This window comes from Zalophus californianus, chromosome 7 (assembly GCF_009762305.2).
Source record: "Zalophus californianus isolate mZalCal1 chromosome 7, mZalCal1.pri.v2, whole genome shotgun sequence".
Lineage (NCBI taxonomy): Eukaryota > Metazoa > Chordata > Mammalia > Carnivora > Otariidae > Zalophus > Zalophus californianus.
In genome coordinates this window covers 23,363,032-23,383,626 of record NC_045601.1, presented here as the reverse complement: position 1 = coordinate 23,383,626, position 20,595 = coordinate 23,363,032, and the positions used below count along the sequence as shown (strand labels likewise).

The 20,595-nt window shown below is 38.5% G+C and overlaps 1 protein-coding gene across 5 annotated transcripts in view; it reads left to right on the top strand.

Annotated features, from left to right (window-relative positions):
- ADGRG6 (adhesion G protein-coupled receptor G6) overlaps positions 1-20,595 on the top strand; it is a 135,869-nt gene that overhangs the window by 110,858 nt on the left and 4,416 nt on the right. For 3 of the 5 annotated variants that reach the window (XM_027602630.1, XM_027602629.1, XM_027602632.1), the window contains 5 exons: positions 519-787; positions 1,960-2,056; positions 4,140-4,423; positions 15,821-15,922; positions 16,549-16,701. In XM_027602630.1, coding sequence (XP_027458431.1) covers positions 519-787; positions 1,960-2,056; positions 4,140-4,423; positions 15,821-15,922; positions 16,549-16,701 — 905 coding nt within the window. Of the gene's footprint in view, positions 1-518; positions 788-1,959; positions 2,057-4,139; positions 4,424-15,820; positions 15,923-16,548; positions 16,702-19,253; positions 19,300-20,595 lie in introns of all 5 variants that reach the window. The other 2 variants (XM_027602633.1, XM_027602631.1) reach the window with 1 other exon arrangement.

The following is a 20,595-nucleotide window of genomic DNA, read 5'->3' as shown; positions in this document are numbered from 1 at the left end:
CTCATTAAAAAGAAACTTCAGAAAATTTTAGGGAAATTGTTTTTTTTTAACAAAAATTTCAGTTTTATAACTAGTATTTTCCTGGATTAAAAAAAATCCATTGAAACTAATTGGAAATTTGATAAACAATTGGAAACGGTTTTGAAATCAAATTAATATTAAAAAAAACTTTAGGGGCACCTGGGTGGCTCAGTAGGTTAAGCATCTGCCTTCGGCTCAGGTCAGGATCCCGGGGTCCTGGGATCGAGCCCCGTGTCAGGCTCTCTGCTCCCTCTCCCACTGCCCCCTCCCTGCTTGTACATGCTCTCTCTCTCTCTCTCTCTCTCTCTCTCAAATAAATAAATAAAATCTTTAAGAAAATTTAAAAAAACTTTATAATTTGCCGAGTACTCATAAAATCTTTAAAAACTCCTAATTAAACACAAATCTCCTCTTAGTGGAGCCATGTGAATTTACTGCCTGTGCTTAAAAGATTAATTTACAGTATTCCTCTCCTCTTTCTTTTTTCCCCTTTTCAGGAAATTGCGAAGGGACTATCCCTCCAAAATCCTGATGAACTTGAGTACAGCCCTGCTGTTCCTGAACCTCCTCTTCCTCTTGGATGGCTGGATCACCTCGTTTCACGTGGAGGGTCTTTGCACAGCCATTGCTGTCCTCCTCCATTTCTTCCTCATTGCAACCTTCACCTGGATGGGGCTAGAAGCAATTCACATGTACATTGCCCTGGTTAAAGTATTTAACACTTACATTCGCAGATATATACTGAAATTCTGCATCATTGGCTGGGGTAAGCCTCCTAAACAGTTTTGGTTTTGTTTTCACTGTCAGGGAAATCTCCCGTCTCTCATAGGAAAATCCTATTCTGAAAGATTTTAGTGCTGCCGAAAGAAACTTCAAAACTGTGAATGATGCGGATGAGATGTACACATCCCAAGGCAGGGGCTTCCTCAGAATGGTATTTTTTAAATCTATTCAGCTATCCTTACTAAATTCAGGAGTAAAGGAAAAAGCCCTAGCCTCCTGAGTCACCGCAAACTTATTTCCGGTGACCAGAGCCAGGCCACCCAAGTCTGAAGAAGCAGTTGACAGACCGTGGTGCATTTCCATTATGTTTCAAAATAGAAAGGGCCACTCAGGCTCCTCGTGGTCCTCACCCCCTGTAGACATGCGCATGTCTTGGATCCAGAGAGAGAAGGTTTTTTGTGTGTGTGCAACCAGAATACTGACAAAATTCTTGCCTTGAACTTCTTAACATGATTCCTCAGCCAAACATGGAGGGTAGCCTTAGCCCGTTTGGAATCTCCTAAATAGGCTCCTTTCTTTATCTGGCTTCATATTGGAGCAAGCATTTAGAGCTTGCTTTTTTTTTTTTTTTTTTTTTTGCAGATGGCAATATAGATGTATGGGACATTTCCAAGGTGTTTGGCACTAAAATCATCCTCCAAGGAATTAGGGTGCTGTGGTCTTCCCCAGTGAAATATATACGAAAATATTTTATTGACTCTCTGAAAAGAGGAGATTGTAAAAACTTCATGGCCCCATGGTTTCTCCCCCACTGTTTCCGAAGACTTTTCTTTCCATAGAAAGGGGCCAAATAAACTGCAGTTCTCTCACTGCCCAAACCCTGGCAGAATGGCAGTTGTCATTAATGAAGCACATTTGCTTCTGGATTCAGAATAAACCAGGTTCTGGGTGTGTAATGAGTAACAGTAAGCAAACACAATATTTAAATATCTGTCATTTAAGAATGGGTTTTAAGTGTTGCCAGTTAGAGTTGGATGTTCCACACCAAAGAGGGGATTGTATTGTTGCTTTTAAGCAAATTGCCAGTTCTAAAACAAATTCTGTGATGTGGAGGGTTTTCTTTCTCTCTCTCTTTTTTTTTCCCCTTGTCTTTATCAGTCTTATAAAGCAGTTCCAGATGCTCCATGTGCTTATGTCATGGTCTTTCTGTAACAGGTCTGCCAGCCTTAGTCGTGTCCATTGTTCTGGCAAGCAGAAACCAAAATGAGGTCTACGGAAAAGAAAGTTATGGAAAAGAACAAGGTGATGAATTGTAAGTAATAACAACTTGTTGGAAATTTGTTTGTGATGAGTGTATATCCTTTGCTTCCTAGAGTGTGGTGCATAGTTTCCAGGCCAGTAGTGAGCCTCTTAGTTTGGAAGGTTGAAAATGTGCTTCCATTCCTTCGCTGAGGTCTTTGCTGCTCCACAGCTGAATTCAGCTGGGCGCCCGGACTGCTTGAGCTGCTTCCCCACGTTAACCTGCGCTCTGTCACCTGGCGGACTGCAGAGAAGGTCTGGGATAGGGTCCTCTCGGCTCAGAAGACCCGTCCTGCTTGAAGGAATTCCATAATACTCCCCCTCCTTAAGCCCACACACATCTTCAAGAAAATTAAATCAGTATTTGTATTTGGCTGTGGGATCATAGAGGCCAAGATCTGGATATTGTTCACCTTTGGCAGTTCTCTCATATCTTTTCTAGCCCATAATAGGTACTCAATAAATATTTGTTGATTGAATGAATTATTGAATGCATACAGAGCTTACTCCTGAGATGAGACCCGTGAGATCACATATCTGTGCACGTTTCATGGATGGAGAACATTTTCATATCTAGTCCATGTCCGACCTGGGTCCCATTCCCTCATGGACTTCCCTTCTCTTATAGTTCCAAAACAGCACTCAAAAAACCCCACAAGAACTAGTAGAAAATAAAAGAGCTAGGTCAGGAAACTTGGGATTCTAAGGGACTTCCAAATGTAAAGGAATATTAGCTCCAGAGACAAGCAGCGTCATTTTGGGGATTGTTATAGTAAGATACATTAAAAGTAGGAGTCAGTGCATCAGTCCCAAATAAGGGAATTTTACAAGTATGTTAGTCAACTCTCACAGGACTTTATAATACAGTTAGTAAATTGCTGCACCATCAACAGTCTCATTTGCTGATCATTTATGATATGCCAGGAATCATGGTAGGTTCTGGGATTCAAAGATGTTCAAGACAGCTTCTGCCTTTGTGGCTGTCATGTTCTAGTATGGAATACATAACCTAGAATGATAACCATTTTCACGAGACTTTTTAGATAAATTTAATAGCTTTAAATAATTTATCCAATTTTTGAGGTACCTAAGAACTCACATAGTATTAATTAGGCACTGGGGCATCTGCAAATTGTGGTGTGTGGACTTTACTCAGAGAACACTTTACACATGGTACAATTTTTAAATTACTTTAATCTATTTTCTGATATATGTGTTTGTGTGGGTATATAATTCTGAATATGAAGTATGTCCTTCCTCACCTTGTAAAGATGTTGTAATTGGTGTACGCTTTCTAACTATTCATGAGGAGCGTCACTATAGGAATATCACAGTTCTATAATAAAGTCTTGCCTCAACTAGGTCAATTATATTACTAGGAGTTATTTTGCAGCAGTAATGGAATTCATGATTACATGTGTCTTAAGTAGGAATTTACTCTTCTCACATAACAAGAGATACGGAAGTAGGCGGCTACTGCCATTGGTTTTATGGCTGAAAATGTCAGGACCAGCAACTCTGCAGTGATCCTGGCCTTTCTCTCAAAGATAAAAGGTGGTTACTGCAGCTCCAGAGCTTGCTTTCATGGTGGAAGCAGAAAGAACAAATAAGGGCCTCTCCCAAAAATCCCCTAGCAGATTTTGCTTCCATATCATTTCGTGGTACAGTGTCCACGTGGCTGCCCCTTAAATGCAAAAGAGATTGAGAAAACAAGTACTTAAATTTCCCATTCTCTGGAGTGCAGTCACATAAGAGAAAAGGGGGCGAGACATGGTTTCGGGTGAGCCAACCACAAGTGTCTTCATGCCAAGTCAGAATTCAAGAAGCCACCTTGTTTTCTTTTTAACTGTTGACTTAAATAACTCGATATTAAGATGATGGCCATCCAAAACAAACCAAAAAAAAAAAAAAAAAAAAAAAACTGTGTAAACATCAGAAAAGAAACTGAGGCCCAGGAAAATGAAGTGACTGTCTAAAGGCTTTGAGAAAGGTCCAGTTGTGAAATCTGCAGAAACCCAAACTAAGCCAGGAGAAGTCTTCGGTAAACAGGACATGGTAATAAATCTCTTTTTCTTTCTGGTTTCTTCTTCATTAAGCTGTTGGATTCAGGATCCAGTCGTATTTTATGTGACCTGCGCTGGGTATTTTGGAGTCATGTTTTTCCTGAATGTTGCCATGTTCATCGTGGTAATGGTGCAAATCTGTGGGAGGAATGGCAAGAGAAGCAACCGGACCCTGCGTGAAGAGGTTTTAAGGAACTTGCGCAGTGTGGTCAGCCTGACATTTCTGCTGGGCATGACATGGGGTTTTGCTTTCTTTGCCTGGGGACCCTTAAACATCCCTTTTATGTACCTCTTCTCCATCTTCAATTCATTACAAGGTAAGATAAGTGGTACCTTCATAATTTCTGCTTTCCTGTTGTATCATGGGTGTGAACAGCTTCACTTAGGGGTAGGTGCGATGCAAAATGTCTACGTCACTGTTCCAAGTAATACACAAGAGTTCCAGGTACAGGGTACTCATTAAAAGAATCTCGAATAGAGAGACGAGGTAAGATGTCAGTTTGTTTTCAGTGATGGGTATCCCCAACACTTAGAAGAGGGCCTGGCAGGTAGTAGGTGCTCAATAAATCTACATTGTTTTATGACTAAATATGGGGCAGGGTGGTACCCAATGGGAAGTTTAAAGGGAGGCACAGACAACTTTTACCTTCGTCACAGTTTTCCTTAGTATCCTATGTGGATGTAACATTCTTGGCCAGAAGAATTTTTAGAATCTATGCAGGGATGGAACAATTCTCTTAGAGTCCTTGGCCCCTTGGATTTCAAATAAATACCAATACTCTAGTTCAGAAAGGCTTGTTTTCTCATGAGATATACAGCAATTAGTTCAACAATTTAACCAACATTTGCCAATGGTCTGCTTTGTACAAAAATCGAAGGCTTCCTTTGAGGAGCTTTCTGTCGTGCTTCTGATTCCATAATACATACCTGAGTATACTCTATGATCAATTTAACATTTAAACTTAAATAAATATAAATTATGTTTTTCAAAAGCTGAACGACATTCTTTAAGACATCGGATATACCTTGGGTTGTTGATAAAGTTCCCCAATGTTCAGAAGCACCATGAGGCCCACACAACAACGGAATGAGGGGACAAAGCTTGGAATTGTTTTGAGTAGGGTAATCCTGCAGGCTTACCTGAAGCTCCTGGCCATGCAATTGTAAGCGTGTGGGGAAAGGAGAGCTGACTAAAGCAGACTAAATCTGAGCTAGGGTGGATGGGGTGGTGGGATGCAGGTTTGTATTACTCACCAAAGGAGATGCCTGGGCAACTGCTTCCCTACAGGTGCATTCTAAGAGAAGTTGGTATTTATCTGCAGGGGAGTGTTTCCTGTTTATATTGTACATATCTGCTTTGCCTTACCTCCTAGTTTTCCCACTAGCTCACGAGCTCCTGCAAAAATAAATAAATAAATAATGAAGTAGATGCTCAATGATTGTTAAATGAATAAATGGATTGCTGGATGAAGAAAGAGAGGGGTTTTTGAGATGGCCGAAATCCAACCTGAGACTCTTCTGGCATAAATAGGCATTAATTAGTTCAGCAAATTTTATTCAGGTTCACTCTTCCATAACAGAGGAAATATGTGGGCTCATTATTTTTAGTAAATAGAATTATAAGCCTCAAGGGCGCCTCCAAAAGTTGGAAACTGGATAGGTGGCATATGAATGCACCTTCATATCTAGCTTTGTAAAGTGAGCATTTGTCTATTTAATCTCTTCTATAATATACAACATAAAATTGCCTAGATAAATACTGACCAAAATGTCCGTTAACATTAGAAATTCCATGGTTTTATATTTCAGGCACATTAATCTGCCATCCCAACCTTGTTTTTGCTTTTAGAATTTCCTGGCACTTTCAGTAGGCTTCAACAGCTACAGTTGTCTGTTCAGCTCTGTTTCCATTAATGAGAATTGGGATGTTTTATTTTTCCCAGCATCGGTCTCCTGTCAGGAGGGAAAAATGTTCTAAACCATCATCCAGTCACAGTTCTTCATAAATCGCTAACTTTTAAGACTGATGTTAAATTATATAAATTCAGAACAGATTTCCGCATATCCAGTGACATTAAAAACACTTCCTGAAAAGGAAATTTAAATTAAAACACAGTGATACCGAGCAGATGAGTCCACCAACAATTGCTTACTGGCTGAGCTTGTACAGAAACTTGTCAAGATGCTATAGAAAGTCACTTAATGGTTCTTATTTGAGTCATTTTCTGAAACTTCCAAGAGGGTGTTGGCTGTTGTTGAAAGTATATGCTTTTTTAAAAGATGCATGTAGAATCTAGACCGTAAGAAACAATTCAGTGAACTGCAGGTAGTACCTAGGCAAAATAAACTCAGGGAGGATTTAGGCAAACTACATTGTCTTTTTTATTCTTTCCGATATTTTTTTTATTCCAGCAAAAAAAAAAAAAAAAACTTCACACAATCCCTTTGTCTCATGGAGTTTATGTTCTAGCAAGAGAGACTGACGTTAATCAGATAGTCACTCTACGAAACGTAGCTGGTGGTGTGGAGAGCACATAACAGGAGTCACGGTGCCTAAGCTGGAAGCTGAAGGATCAGTAGGGATGAACTAGGTGAAGGTGGGGGTAGGAACAGAGAAGAGACGATTTCAAGTGGAGGACACTCTGTACACAAAAAAAACCCTGCTATCGTTGGTGATTATATCGTATGCCCCAGGAATTAAAACGAAAGCTCATATAACCAGAGAACCAAGAAAGAGCCATACAGTGACAGAGTGGTGGGCCTGTACAAAAGGGAGGCTGGGGCTGGACCAGAAGGCCCTGTGTTTTGATCTTGCCAAGAGCCGTGGGAAGTCTTTGAAATTTTCTAGGCCTGTGGAATGACATGATCAGATGTGCATTTTATAAAGACGAAGTTGGATGTAATGTGGAGAAGCGATTCGAGCTGCTCCATAATGTCCGTAGGGAGAACAGGGAGGTAGAGGCTATTCCCGTGGCCCAGGTGAGACAAGGCAGTGCAGTATGTTAGACTGTGGTGGGGCTGGAGGGGCTGGGGATATACGAAAAGAGTCAAGAGAAAGTTTGGAACTATGCTGCCACAAAACACTCATCACTGGTGTTGAGTTTCATTAAAGTAAACTCTTATTTTTCTAGAGTGGTTAGGGTGAGCGGTCTTGCTTAATGCCATGCCATAGCTAATTGAAGCCTGTGATTATTAGACTTAGCAGTGGCTGAAGCTCTAGGATGTGATACAATATTCTAAAAACTAAGTCGATGCCAAACAAATTTTAATCTCAGATTTAGCTTGGAGCTGAGCGGCGTCTTCATTTTGAATCCCACAAGTCACCCTTTAGTATTATAGAGGTGGAGCCTCCGAGAAGGTCAGGTGTTCACCATGGGTCGGCAGGGAGGCCAGGACATCTATATCACCCGAGTGGCCTCTACCAACAGCTTTCTTTTCATTTTCGTTTTTGTGTCTGTCTTCAAAACTTTGGTTGAAACATGTGAAAAATCCATTTTATCTTTCAGGATTCTTAGAAGTAAGAATGGATGTGATGAGTGTGTTCAAACACACATACACATGTATAATTATATGAGTACTTACATAAATTTGCATAGCCTACGTACTAAAATTTTGTACATACTTTTAAAATATTTGTATCTTAATGTTCAGTTTTAATATATATCTTTGTTATTCATATATGTATTTTTAATTTTTATGGACGTTTACAACCATACACCTTAATTGCCAAAAATAGTGCTAATTGAATTCAGAAAATTATGATAATCTGTGTGGCTTGTAATAAATTCTCCCTACTTGAATAAGCAAATGAAATCATGAATTGAATCAAGCCTGAACCTAAGTTTATTGTTTTCTAATTTTCCACAGTATATTGTTTTGTTTTGTTTTATTATTATTTTACCTTCTTCACTTCAACAAGTTATATTTTAATCAATCCACTGATTTTTTTTTCTTGTAAGATGAAAAGATAAATATATCTTCTCTTGCCATGGTGGTATTACATATCTACCTGCTTTTGTTATCTTTGTTGCTTTCCCAGGATGAAACTGGCAGATCGCTATATTAGACATTTTAATTTTTTCTAAAGAATACAACTTGAGAAAATGGCGTGGCATACACATTGCTATCTAAAAGGGAACAGATGTTTGACAAAAGTGTATCATAATTCAGGTGCCTGGGAACATTAGCCTACACTTCAGGAAATACAGTGTAACTCATTTTAAAGAAGTAAAAGGCAATTCCCTGATTGTTGAGAAGATCGTGGCCAGAGTCCTCTATGGCTCCTCTAGCCTTTGGCAATACCGATGTGCTTGTAGAATAGATTACTGCTCTGAGATGCAGTACGTGCACAAAGTTGCTCATTATAAAAGTCATAAACAGTATTCAGGCTGTATATTTTCTTCATTAACTGTACAAAAGCATTTGACGCTATCAATTAGATTAGGCTTTTTCAACATATAAGGAAGTGTAACACTCCTGACAAGTTTATCAAGATCTGAAGTCTAGTCCCATAGCAAGAAGTTGGTCTTCAAATTTCCTTCTCCAGGCATGTGAAATAATATTGACTAATCGTCTCAGGCACAATCAGCCCATCTTCTGTACATATTTATGACAACATAATAAGATGTAGCATATGGTTCTGAAAATAGAAGATGCCATGGTGAACACAGAAGGTTATTATCACTCTACTCAGAGATAATGTTTGCCATTAATTTGATAACATTAAGATATACCCAGAGCAACAGAAATAATTTATATTTGCACAGTGCATTGTGGCTTATAAAAAGCTTACACACAACATCCATGATTAGATGTAATTCTTAAAGCAAGTGCAGAAAGAAGGTACCCAAGAAAGAGGGTATTTTCTGCATTTTATAGATGAATAAACAAGCTCAGAGGAGTTAATGATTCCCCCAAGATCAGTCTGAATCTGACAGTGTAATATTTACAATATAGCATATATGAAAATAGAAAAATACATTATTGGGGAATAAAGCATAAGAAAAATAAATTACTGCCCTTCAATTTTTTGTTTCAAAGGTTCTAGGAAGTGAGTATCTGTATCCATTGAAAAGACTGTTAGTAATTATATGCTTAATGAATAAATGCTAGTTTATTCTTACCCTTACTCAGAAAAAAAATAATTTAAGGAAATATATTTATTATTATTTTAATCTTATTGGTAAAGTAAGAAAATTAAGTCAAGTTAAGGGTTAGGGGCCTCCTGACAGCTAAGCTATGTCATAATCACATATGCAACATAGGGCATTGGTGCCAAGGTGTAAAGACATGAACCACCTTTAAACCCTAACATCTGAAACGATGTCATGTTGGCTGAGATGTCACACACTGCAAGGAAATAAATTACTCATCTTTTGGCAGGGCATTTTGTGCCACAGAGAAATAATTTTCTAAAGGGCATCTTGGTAGTATGAAAGGAGGATTCAAGAGGTTCCACAGAGCACCATAAACCCATCTGGCTGTGTCTGTGACAACAGAATATATGAGCCATTCAGAGACCTGGACTCAGGCTTGCTAGGAAGCTGAGAGGTAATTGAGACCATTTTTGTCAGAAATCAGTTCTCTTGGGGCGCCTGGGTGGCTCATTCGGTTAAGAGGCCAACTTTTATCTCAGCCCAGGTCTTGATCTCGGGGTTGTGAGTTCAAGCCCCGCATTGGGTTCCACCCTGGGTGTGGACCCTACTTAAAAAAAAAAAAAAAAAGAAAAAGTCAGTTATCTAGAGTATGCATCCTTTTTTGCCCACATATGTGATTTGATTAATTCTTGATTGATTTTCCCATCAAAACTCCAGAACCGCTTATGCCCGTGCACCTGATTAAGATCACCATTCACTCATCATTACTACCTACTCTGACTCTACCCTGCATCCCTGAACTTATCTATAGCTAATCTACAATCTTGCCCCTAACTCTGTTTCTGGATCTTTTATTAACCAGAATAAGAAAAAGTTAAGGGAGGCCAGTTGTCGGAATTTGTTGATGACAATCTTGCTGGAAGTGTCAGTGGCCTTTTGTCAGTAAAGCACTCATTGAGAGTTGAGGACGCAAGGTTTGGGTTTTGATTTCGGGTTTTGTTGTTGTTTTGTTGTTGTTGTTTTGTTGTTGTTTTGTTGTTGTTTTCCCCTCCAGCCAGGTTTCTAAAAAGTGACCTTTTGGAGCCCAGAAAGAATGACAGTATGTGCTGTCCTGAATTTTACTGTCCCGCTTTCATTTTTATATCCAAGGGAAATTGTTCCTTGGCATCTTTTTTTTAACTTTTGATAATAAGGCTAAAGATCTGAGAACATCCCTTTGGCTGCTCATTTTACATCTGCCCCAGAAAGCCCCAAATCTTCGCCAGAATCAACCAAAGAGAATGAGTCCCATGCATGAGCCAAATCCCTAGCCAAAATATTGAGGCTTAGAATTTTTTTTCTAAATACATAAATAGCTTTTATAAAGACCAAGGTTAAACACAGCTCATAAAATCTACAGCAAACATAGCACCAATACTTAGAGGGAAGCTTTTTTTTTTTTTCCCCCCAGACATGCTGCTTGAAGGCATTCCCAGGTCCGTGAAAGGACTAGGTATCAAAAACCAAATCTACTTCTTGATGACGAATTTTCAGAATATTGCTCACTCCACGTTTAGGTCACTCGCGTAGGTGTCTCTTCGCTGTATTTGCTGACCCAAGCTTGGCCTGTGATGTGCTTCCCAGGGAGGATTTGAGGAGGTGGAGTTCATTACCTTTTCTTCCCTGGCAGTGCCCCTGAGCAGACCCACCATCCCACATACTTGGAACACCATCTGCCATCAAAATTGAAAATGTCACTTATTTTAAATAAGAACATTGCAGTTTATGGAAAAGTAAACATCTTGAATTTGCATATTGGTCTAAATTTTTGTTTTTTAAGGGAGCAGGTCCCTCTGGTTAGTGAAAGATGGTGTGGTAAAAGGAAAGCAAGGGTGAGGGGGATGGACAGGTAGAGGAGGGGTTAGGAATCTGTCTGTTTTATGCTTGTTCCAGCATAGAATCTGGGTTCATGAAGGTAAAATAAAGAATCGAAGCTGTTATCAGGTCAAAGAAACTATTGCTCAGGAACTTTGGCTTGGATTCATTAGAGTGGTGGTCTTTCAGGCTAAAATTCACAATTCATGAGCTGTGTTTTGTGAGATGATAAAGGTTTCATGGAACTAGCACTAGCCTGTCAGGATGAAGTAAAGATTTCAATTCTGATTCAGTCTTTTCACCCATTTCAGCTTCTAACTTTTATGAGCAATGTTCTCTACTCCCTGGTCAGTTAAATAAAGCTGTAAGTCTGTATGAAATAGTAAAGGCCAATTATCCTGGTCCCTGGTCACAGCGGAAAGCCCTTTCCAGAAAGCTAGAAGAGCATATTTTTCCAGGTGGTATGGAAATACTCTTTGAGGTGCCATGTGGTTGATAGGAAGATTCTCAAAGGGAAAACATTTGCTAGAAAGAGAGCAGAGATGGGGATGAGAAATCAAACAGATTCCCTTGGATGTCAGTGTAGAACTCTAAAGTTTTATGATTTTAGTTCTGCTTCTGGCACCAAGACCTATAAATAGATGAGAAAGAAAAAAAAAAAAACCCTTCAAAACTGAAGAGGGAGTAGCCCTCTGTTTTTTCACTTTGGCCTCCAAGTTCCTTTGGCTCTCCTGCTGCATTTTCTCCTCCTCCTCCCTGAAGTATTTAGAATTTCTCAGCATACTGAGTATGTGCATTCTTCCAGATGTGCATACCTACCACATTTCCCACAGCTGAACTGTAAAAGGGATGTTTTGTCCTGTAGGGAATTTTGGTACAGTATCTATTGCCAGACTAATTTAATTCACATGGAAAGGACTAGTTACTATGAATAGTAAAATATGAGTATCCTATTCTGATTTAAAATGGAAATGTATCTCATGGCTAAAGAATCAGGTATTTTTAAATACCTTGGCATTTAAAAATATATTAACTCCTAAGAATTCTAATTTCTCGTGCCTATCATTTAATTTTGTTTCATAGCATTGCAGTTCGTGGGGGGGGGGGCAATTTCAATGACTGCAATCACAGCAGTTTAGAAGAGATGTTCAGATTTTGAATCTAATTTACATTCCAGCGTCTCTTGAACTTACTGGATGCCTGTAGATTTACTGGCACATGCAGATGCTTAAATATAGGCAATATCATCTAATGCTGTGCAATTATAATTTAGAACAGCACTGCACAATCTAAAAAATTGTTTTATTAAGTCAGTTTTATCTTTAACCTTCTCCTCGTGACTGTGGTCAGCATCAGATCCTCAAAGTAATGCCCATCTTAGCATCCCAGCAAGGGTGACAAAGTGAATCCAAGAACTAGTTCCCTCCCAGTGTCCTCAAGACACCAGACATAACCCCTAAAGTTTTTTTTTTCCTCGAGTAGATAGGACATGCATAAAAATTGCTGAGTGCAACACAAAGGAAGCAACATCTGGCAACTTTCACCTTCTGCCCTGAACTAAAAGGAAATCATTTGCTCAGTGTGAGGCCCTATACTGAGTGACATCTGGGGAGGAAAGTTTCTAATTGAAGTTTGTAATCTCTCCTAGCCCTAATATTTAATAATTTTTGTGAAACAGTGGCTTAAGAACACATGGTTACCTGGGTTTTCAGCTATCTGACAAAAATACCTCCAAGAACAAACCCTGCAAATTCTGCCCCAGTTCACAAAAACCCAAGGCAGGGGCTCTGTTCCCTCAAACAGCAGCCCCCTTCATCTGTGGCTTGTGTTGACCTTAGGCTTTCATGTCCCCTGCTCCCTTTCCTCAGAAACTGCCACCCCCTTGTAGAAACTTCAAAGACTCTGTTAACCAATTCAAATTATTTATATATCTTGGTTACTCACACTACCAGTGCTACTGAAAGGCATGTTTACCTATTAAAGGGATTATCTGTATCAGCAAACGGCATAGGGAATTGGGGTTGTAGGTGTGGGAAGGTTTTGACAAGCAATCAGATTTAGTCAGTCAGTGTGAGGGTGAGGTCCGAACCCAGTGATGTCTACTCCCTACTCCCTGGGAAGGTGGGTCAGCCTGCAGGTGCTGACTCTGAGGGTTTGGGGTGTGGAAGAAAATCTTACCCCCTACTCTGAGACTTGTCATGCCTGAGCCAGGCAGGTCTGCAAGCAGGTCTCCTCTCTCTGGCTCCCCCTGCCCAATGGAGCTGCCACCCTCCTGCCCACAGCACAGGTCCTCACGAGCTGTATATGTGTGTGTTCGTTTGTTTTCTGAATGATTGAAATCTGTTATCATTTTGGACAAATAACTAGGTCACTAGGATGTATTTCCTTTACTAATTATTAAGAATAAAATATCAGTAATAAAATAATAAATAAAAGATATATAGATGATGTAATCATAAAAAGAATAAATTGGTAACATTACCGATGACCAGTATTACTTCACCTAGGTCATTGTATGGTTTATTTATACCTCTTAGAGATGAATGCATTTGTATTTCCCAGGAACTTTTTAATAGGCTAGCTACCTATTGAAATCAGTGACCAGGGATAGTAATAGGAATTTATAGAGCACCTCCTGAGTGTCGGGCACTCATTGATGATCAAAGAGGTCAATCCCAGAGGAGGAGAATCAGTCAGGGTCCTTCACTGAAATCAGGGCCCATCCTGTAGCAATCCAGCATGTTCCTTTTCTAATAGTTCATAATGCAATTTATTCTGGAATAGAATTCTGGGCCATTTTGCGTTAAGATATTGAAACATAAAAACATACAAGAATAACCATAGACATATTTTCCAAGTTTAACTACACACATCAAAAGAGAGTACTCTCAATACTTTTCCCCACTTTTCCAGTTGTATAGGCTACAACGTAATTTACACTTTTCTTGATGAGTACTCCATGTTTGAAAAGAACAGATAAGTCTTAAAGTCTTAATGTCCCTTAAATGTACTATAATATTTTTTACTTTTACATCTTTCCATGCTAGACCCATCGCCTCATGAAAGCAGTGATCATCTACCTTGTTTGCGTGTGAATATCCAGCTCCTAAAACAAGGGTTCCTCCTGCTTAATAGTGCTGAGTAGTCACTGAATGGATTACCCTTTTGGGGAACTTCTTTTGCCTCCCTACCCAAAGCTTTCTTCAGGTTCACTTTAAGCTCTATGTCCTCTAAAAGACCCTCCCTTATGTAGGTATTCTGGTTACTGTGGTATATCACTAAGGTAGTACTTTGGCAACTAGGTTGCGTACTTTTTAGAAACTTTTGCCTTAAATATATTTTCATTATATTCTGTGGCTCCTTCATTTGTGTTCTACTCTTACTCGTCCCCACCCCCAAATCCAGTTAACACGTTAGAGTGTACATATAAGTATTCAGTTAACTCATGTAAATAGATGAGCAGTTAATCACGCTTCTTAGTCATTCATTCAACATTCATGGAGCTCCTGCTTAGTTTCCGGTATCCTTCTGGGCATGGCCAGCCAGTGCAGCATTGAGTGACAAACATCCCTGTGCTCTTGGAGCTTATGATCTACTAGCAAAAGACAACCAAGCAAACAAATAAATGAATAAATGAGGAATACAAGGATATCAGGTACTGATTAGTGTGCAAGGGTGTGACTAGAGCCAAAACATAGAAGTAAAATGAAATAAACAGTTGGTTATGGCCTCTTTGAGGAGTTAACAGTTGATCTAACACCTGAGTGACAGATAGGAAGCAGTTATGGAAAGATTTGAAAGAAGAGCCTTTGACATGGTATTGGGCAGGAATGAGCTTGAGGTGAGATGTTGGTTTGAGGGTAGTGATGAAGAGGGTGTCTATCTGGAACATGAGGGGTTTGAGATGCTGCTAAGTAGAGATACAGCCAATGAAGATGTCCTGTAAGTGGTGGTGGTGGCGGGAAGAGAAGCGAATGGGGACAAATGTAAAAATTAGCATATGGCACTCATAGCACAAGGCTGGAGAAAATGAGCACCTACTGGAGTGTAGCCATAGAAAATATAGAAAGGCAGGGTGCACCTGGGTGGCATCGTTGGTTAAGCGTCCGACCCTTGGTTTCGGCTCAGGTCATGATCTCAGAGTTGAGAGTTCAAGCCCCTTGTTGGGCTCTGCGCTCAGCACAGAGTCTGCTTGAAATTCTCTCCCCTTCTCCCTCTCCCCCTCATGGTTGTGCTCTCTCTCACTCGCTCGGGTACTCGCTCTCTTGCTCAAATAAATAAAATTTTTTTAAAAATGTTGAGAAACTAAAACAGTCCAGGTAGAGCCAGATGAATTTGCTGATTTTTGGCCATTTTTGTTGTGCAAAAATACTATTTTTCTATGGCCCAAATTTACAATAATATGTACACATAAAATAGCTTAGAATACACAAACTGCAACAGAGCTTATAGATACTTTCAGTTTTCTCTTTTTTTCTATGATTTTTGTGATGCTTTCACAGAATTTTAAAACAAACATAGGGGAAGTATTAAAGGCCTCTTAAATTGAAAATTGCCCATTTCAGCTTAACCTTTGGGCCAAGTCATAACAATTGCTGAACAGAACAGGCAAAGACAGAATCAGATATGTGTAATTATTCTAGTTCCTTAGTGACTCAGACATTAAAAAAAAAAAAAAACTTAAAATGAATCCATGTGTTTCACAAGATTTATCTTTAAAAATGTGTCTATTGGCTTAAATGTTTATATTTTCTTTTGTTCCAGGCTTATTTATATTTATTTTCCACTGTGCTATGAAGGAGAATGTTCAGAAACAGTGGAGGCGGCATCTCTGCTGTGGTAGATTTCGGTTAGCAGACAACTCAGGTAAAGTGGCATGTTGGTAATTGGTTTTTATACCTAAGAGTAGTCAAAAACCTTCCTCCTCTGGTCTTCCATTGTCAGAGCAGCCAGTCCCAATGGTAGCGAATTGTAAAGGTGGTGCACATGAAGACGCTTAGTTGGAGTCTTTGAATATTAGGACTGCAAGCGGTCTGAGGACTCTGGGCCTAACCCCTCTATTCCACTGAGAAGCATGAATTCCAGCCAGGTGAAGTGAGTTGTCCAAGATTTTGTGTCTAATTTAACAACTCAGGTATCCAGAGGTTCCACCATACGATGTGCTTCTTTCCACGTTTTTGAGGCCCTCAATCACATTTTTAGGCAAAGACATTTTTCTCGTTATAAAAAAAAAATACTTGAATAGTATTACTTTTTTTGGCTGTGATTACCTCTCACCCTTACAAAATTGAAGTAGGATTTTAAACAATATGTGCAACAGGTCAGAGTTTGAAATTTACTTCTTCAGTTTATATGCCAGTCTCTTCTCTGAGCCGTTGTTAGCATATACAGAATTGAATGCTTTGGATAAATTAAATAATGTGGTGTTGATTCTTCACAGTAGACCATATGCTCCCCAAAACACATTCATGGAGAGATGTTATTTCTTTCAGACTGGAGCAAGACAGCTACCAATATCATCAAGAAAAGTTCTGATAATCTAGGAAAATCTTTGTCCTCAAGCTCCATTGGGTCCAACTCAACATACCTTACATCCAAATCCAAATCCAGCTCTACCACTTACTTCAAGAGGAATAGCCACACTGGTGAGTCATTCTGACGGTGGTAAAGATGTTCTCTGGTCCATTTCTCATCATCTTTTTATTACAATTGGCATATCATGAAGCTTGATAGATAACAGTGCCTTTTAGGGTGTTTATGTTAGATTTATGAAAATCAAAATCTATTTGAAGACCGACCTTATCCGGCACTTTTGTGAATGTTTTGTCTTTCTTTTTTTAAGTTTTATAACCAAAATTGAATCTACATAGCCATAATATTATTAGCTCTGAATATTATTGTAACTTCATTTGATTCAAACCTTTGTTGTCTTTTCAAAAATATGGTATTTAAAAAGTTATGTTTTTATTTTAAAAATATAGAAACTGAGTTGCAATTATTCATAATACTGCGTATTTCAGGTTTTATAACTTATTGTGAAAGTTAATTGACAAGTTGACATGGGAATAGGTAGAAACACCATCCAGGATATATTACATTTAAGACTTAAGTCCTTAACCATTGAAAGTGTTATTGCCAATTGCTCTTTAAATCACTGATTAAATGTGATAAAATAGAGAGCATCATATTTGGAAAGTGGTACAAGATGGTGAGAAACATGTCTTTGTTCATCTTCTGGATTGTCATGATATTTGCAATGACCACAGGTTCTGACACTGAGCATGTGCATGAACAATCCTGAAGACAATGCGGAGATAAAGATTCTTTTGCAGTACTTGATAGCCAGTGAATGGTGTGGAAATTTGCAATCTTTTAATAACTTCAAAGGAAAAAACCAGAATTGCTATTTTGAAATACTAATTATACTTCAAGCAAACAGCTGTCAACACTTAGCACCAGCACTTTCCTAATTAGAGATGCTTCTAAAAGGATAATGGAAATAACTTAATTTTGAATTTGTTTAGTTATTAAACATAAGCAGAGGTGAATGACACTGAAGAGATTCATATTTGGCTTTCTGCAAATAGGAAGTGTATATCTGTAAATGTCCATTTTGCAAACATTTGAACTTCAAATGACCATTATGTACATTTGAATTGTTTTACATGTCCCTGCTTACACCACAGTCTGTAACTTGCCACTGGAATGGCCACTGCCTGAGATTCAAGGTAGCACTATGGAAAAATGTTTGAGTGTTTAGAGAGTTTGTTAATTACAAAATTAAAGATCTGAAAATTTAGAGCAGCTTAGGATAGCAGTTGTAAAAATTTCTTGGAGTAGAGGACATTCACAAGAATCAAATAAAAACTGTGGACTCTCTTCCATTATAAGATGCAGCCTCTGAGTCCTGTACACAAACAGTTCTGCCTAAAATTAAGAGGTCTGTTATCCCTTCTTTAAACACCAGTGTAAGAAAATTTCTGACAGGTGTATAGTCTGAGATAGATTATTCTACCTAGTTCCCTGGCACAAAATATCTTTTATTTATAAGGAATGAATTTTTCACTTTATTTAATCAGCCATAAAACTGGTTACTTATATGATCATCTTCATAGAGGCAGAAAAAGCATTTGACAAGATACAACATTCATTCATGATAAAAACAAAGTAGGTTTTAGAGGGAACATACTTCAACATAATAAAGGTCATATATGAGAAAACCCACAGGTAACATCATACTCAGTGGTGAAAATTGAGAGCTTTTTCTCTAAGATCAGGAACAAGACAAGGATGTCTACTCTCACCACTTTTAATCAACATAGTTTTGGAAGACCTAGCCATAGCAATCAGACAATAAAAAGAAAAGGCATCTGCGTTGGTAAGGAAGAAGTAAAACGTTCACTATTTGCAGATGACATGATACTGTATTTAGAAAACCCTAAAGACTCCACCATAAGACAACTAGAAGTGATAAATGAATTCAGTAAAGTTATAGGATACAAAATTAATATACTAGAATCTGTTGCATTTCTATACACTAATAATGAAGTGGCGGAAAGAGAAATTAAAACAATCCCATTTATAAAACAATACTCATTTTGCCTGCCCTTCTAAAATGCAAACAGTGCATTATACATCAGTTGTAAATGAATAGGGATTAGACCAACTAAATTGTTTTCCTCTTAACATAGCTGAGAATAGCTAGCCAGAAAAATGCCATTATCGAAAGGGGAAAGAAGATAACAAAGTAGATTATTTGGAACAGCGGGCATTTTGGAAGTCTTAATGAAATATTTAGGCATATTAGGGATCATGGGGAAAACTGACCAAAAGATAAAAGGAAATACAAAAATAGAAGTGCCAATGAAAAACTTTGCTATTTCAAAGTGTTGTGTATTTTTTTTTTTAAGGAATGCATTATTGTGTTTCTGTTTCCCATAACAAAACCCTTGGCGTTAAATGAGTTCTTGTCAACTAGCATAAGTCAGCTATATGACATTACTTCTGTGACATAGTAATTTATGGTTTCCAATCAACTGATGTACAAATGGCCTTTAGCTACCTCGCCAGTTCTCAGTGTGACGGCTGGTATACTTGGGTCCCTTGGAGTATGCAAAAAGTCATTGCATATCATCATGGATATCTAGTTGGTTTATTTCTTGGAATTGATCTAGAAATTCATATGTTTATGGTGTAGATAATGTCTTCTAAGAGCATTCCTTCAGCAAAAGTGGATCATTCAGGTAAACTTTTCTTACTTTTTTGAATGCATGAATTTTTTGCAAGGTAATAAAAGGATATTTGCATGGATTAAACTAAGACTCTTGCCGCACCAGCAAAATTGCTTGTTCTTTACAATACTTCTCAGCTAGCACAATGACATTCCTGCATTGAGCTGGAATTTCTGAAATTTCAAATGGTTGTGTGCTGTGCTGGTTCTTCTCTGCATGGGGTGTCTGCAAACTGCTCCTTCTAGGAAATGTACCATGCTCTGGAGTTAATGGGTCACATATCAGGTAAAATAATGGAAAAAAAAAAGCAGTACTTGAGAAGTTTGTTATAGAAAAGAGTGAAATTCTTTTCTACTCCTCTTATGAATTACTGGCTATGTCATGGTACATTCATAGAAGTCATAATAGAGAAATTGTCAATTCCAAGCCTGCTTTTTGAAGATTTTTACCTGCTTGATATTTCAGCATAGGTCAAATAATAGTTCATTTCCCTAGCCCCTGGTTTTCAAACTTGCTGCTGTAATCAAAATCTCTATTGTTAATGATATAATGTCTAACCAGAGGACTGGGAATAGCATACATGTTGAAATACAGCCCTTGCTCACAATTCTACTTTATTGACTATGAAGACCCAGAAAATTGGATCACATATTTGGAAAGGAGCTGGTCAAAAATCTCTCAAAGGCACATGCCATTGGAAGTTGTCAATGAAGCAGAATGAGTGTATCCTTGAAGCTTCTCTGAGGATGTATGGTTTTTCTAAAAACATCAAGCACAAATTATTTGTTACTGATGTTTAAATTAATAGAAAAATCCCCAATAGAAAACCAATGGCTAGTGAATATGTGAACTGAAGGAAGCACAGAATCAGTCAGCTTGCTGAGAGCTAAATGGGGAGGGGGACTTTCTAAAATGACTCCCTGAGGCTTTCCTCACCAGTTCTGAGATGTAATCCTTCTGCCATGCTTCAGTCTGCCATTCTTCCCATGAGCCATCTATTCTCTCTTTCTTCCTTTAGTATGGGGTGGACACACCATTTCCTCTTTTAGCCTTCATTTTATTTAGTGTCTCCTTCAACAGAAGACAGTAGTTGAACAGTTTGAGTCATTTCCAAAGACAGCAGATACAGCAATGATGGCTTTTACCAATTACTGATGGATTTTTCATGTTATGCAACATGCTGGGGGCAACTTACTCAAAACATAAAAATGCCTGAAATGAACATTCCAAATTTGGAGCCATGATTCCTAGAAGCAATTTTTCATGATAGAGTTTTTGCCTCTTCCACAGTAAATAGAGAATATACAA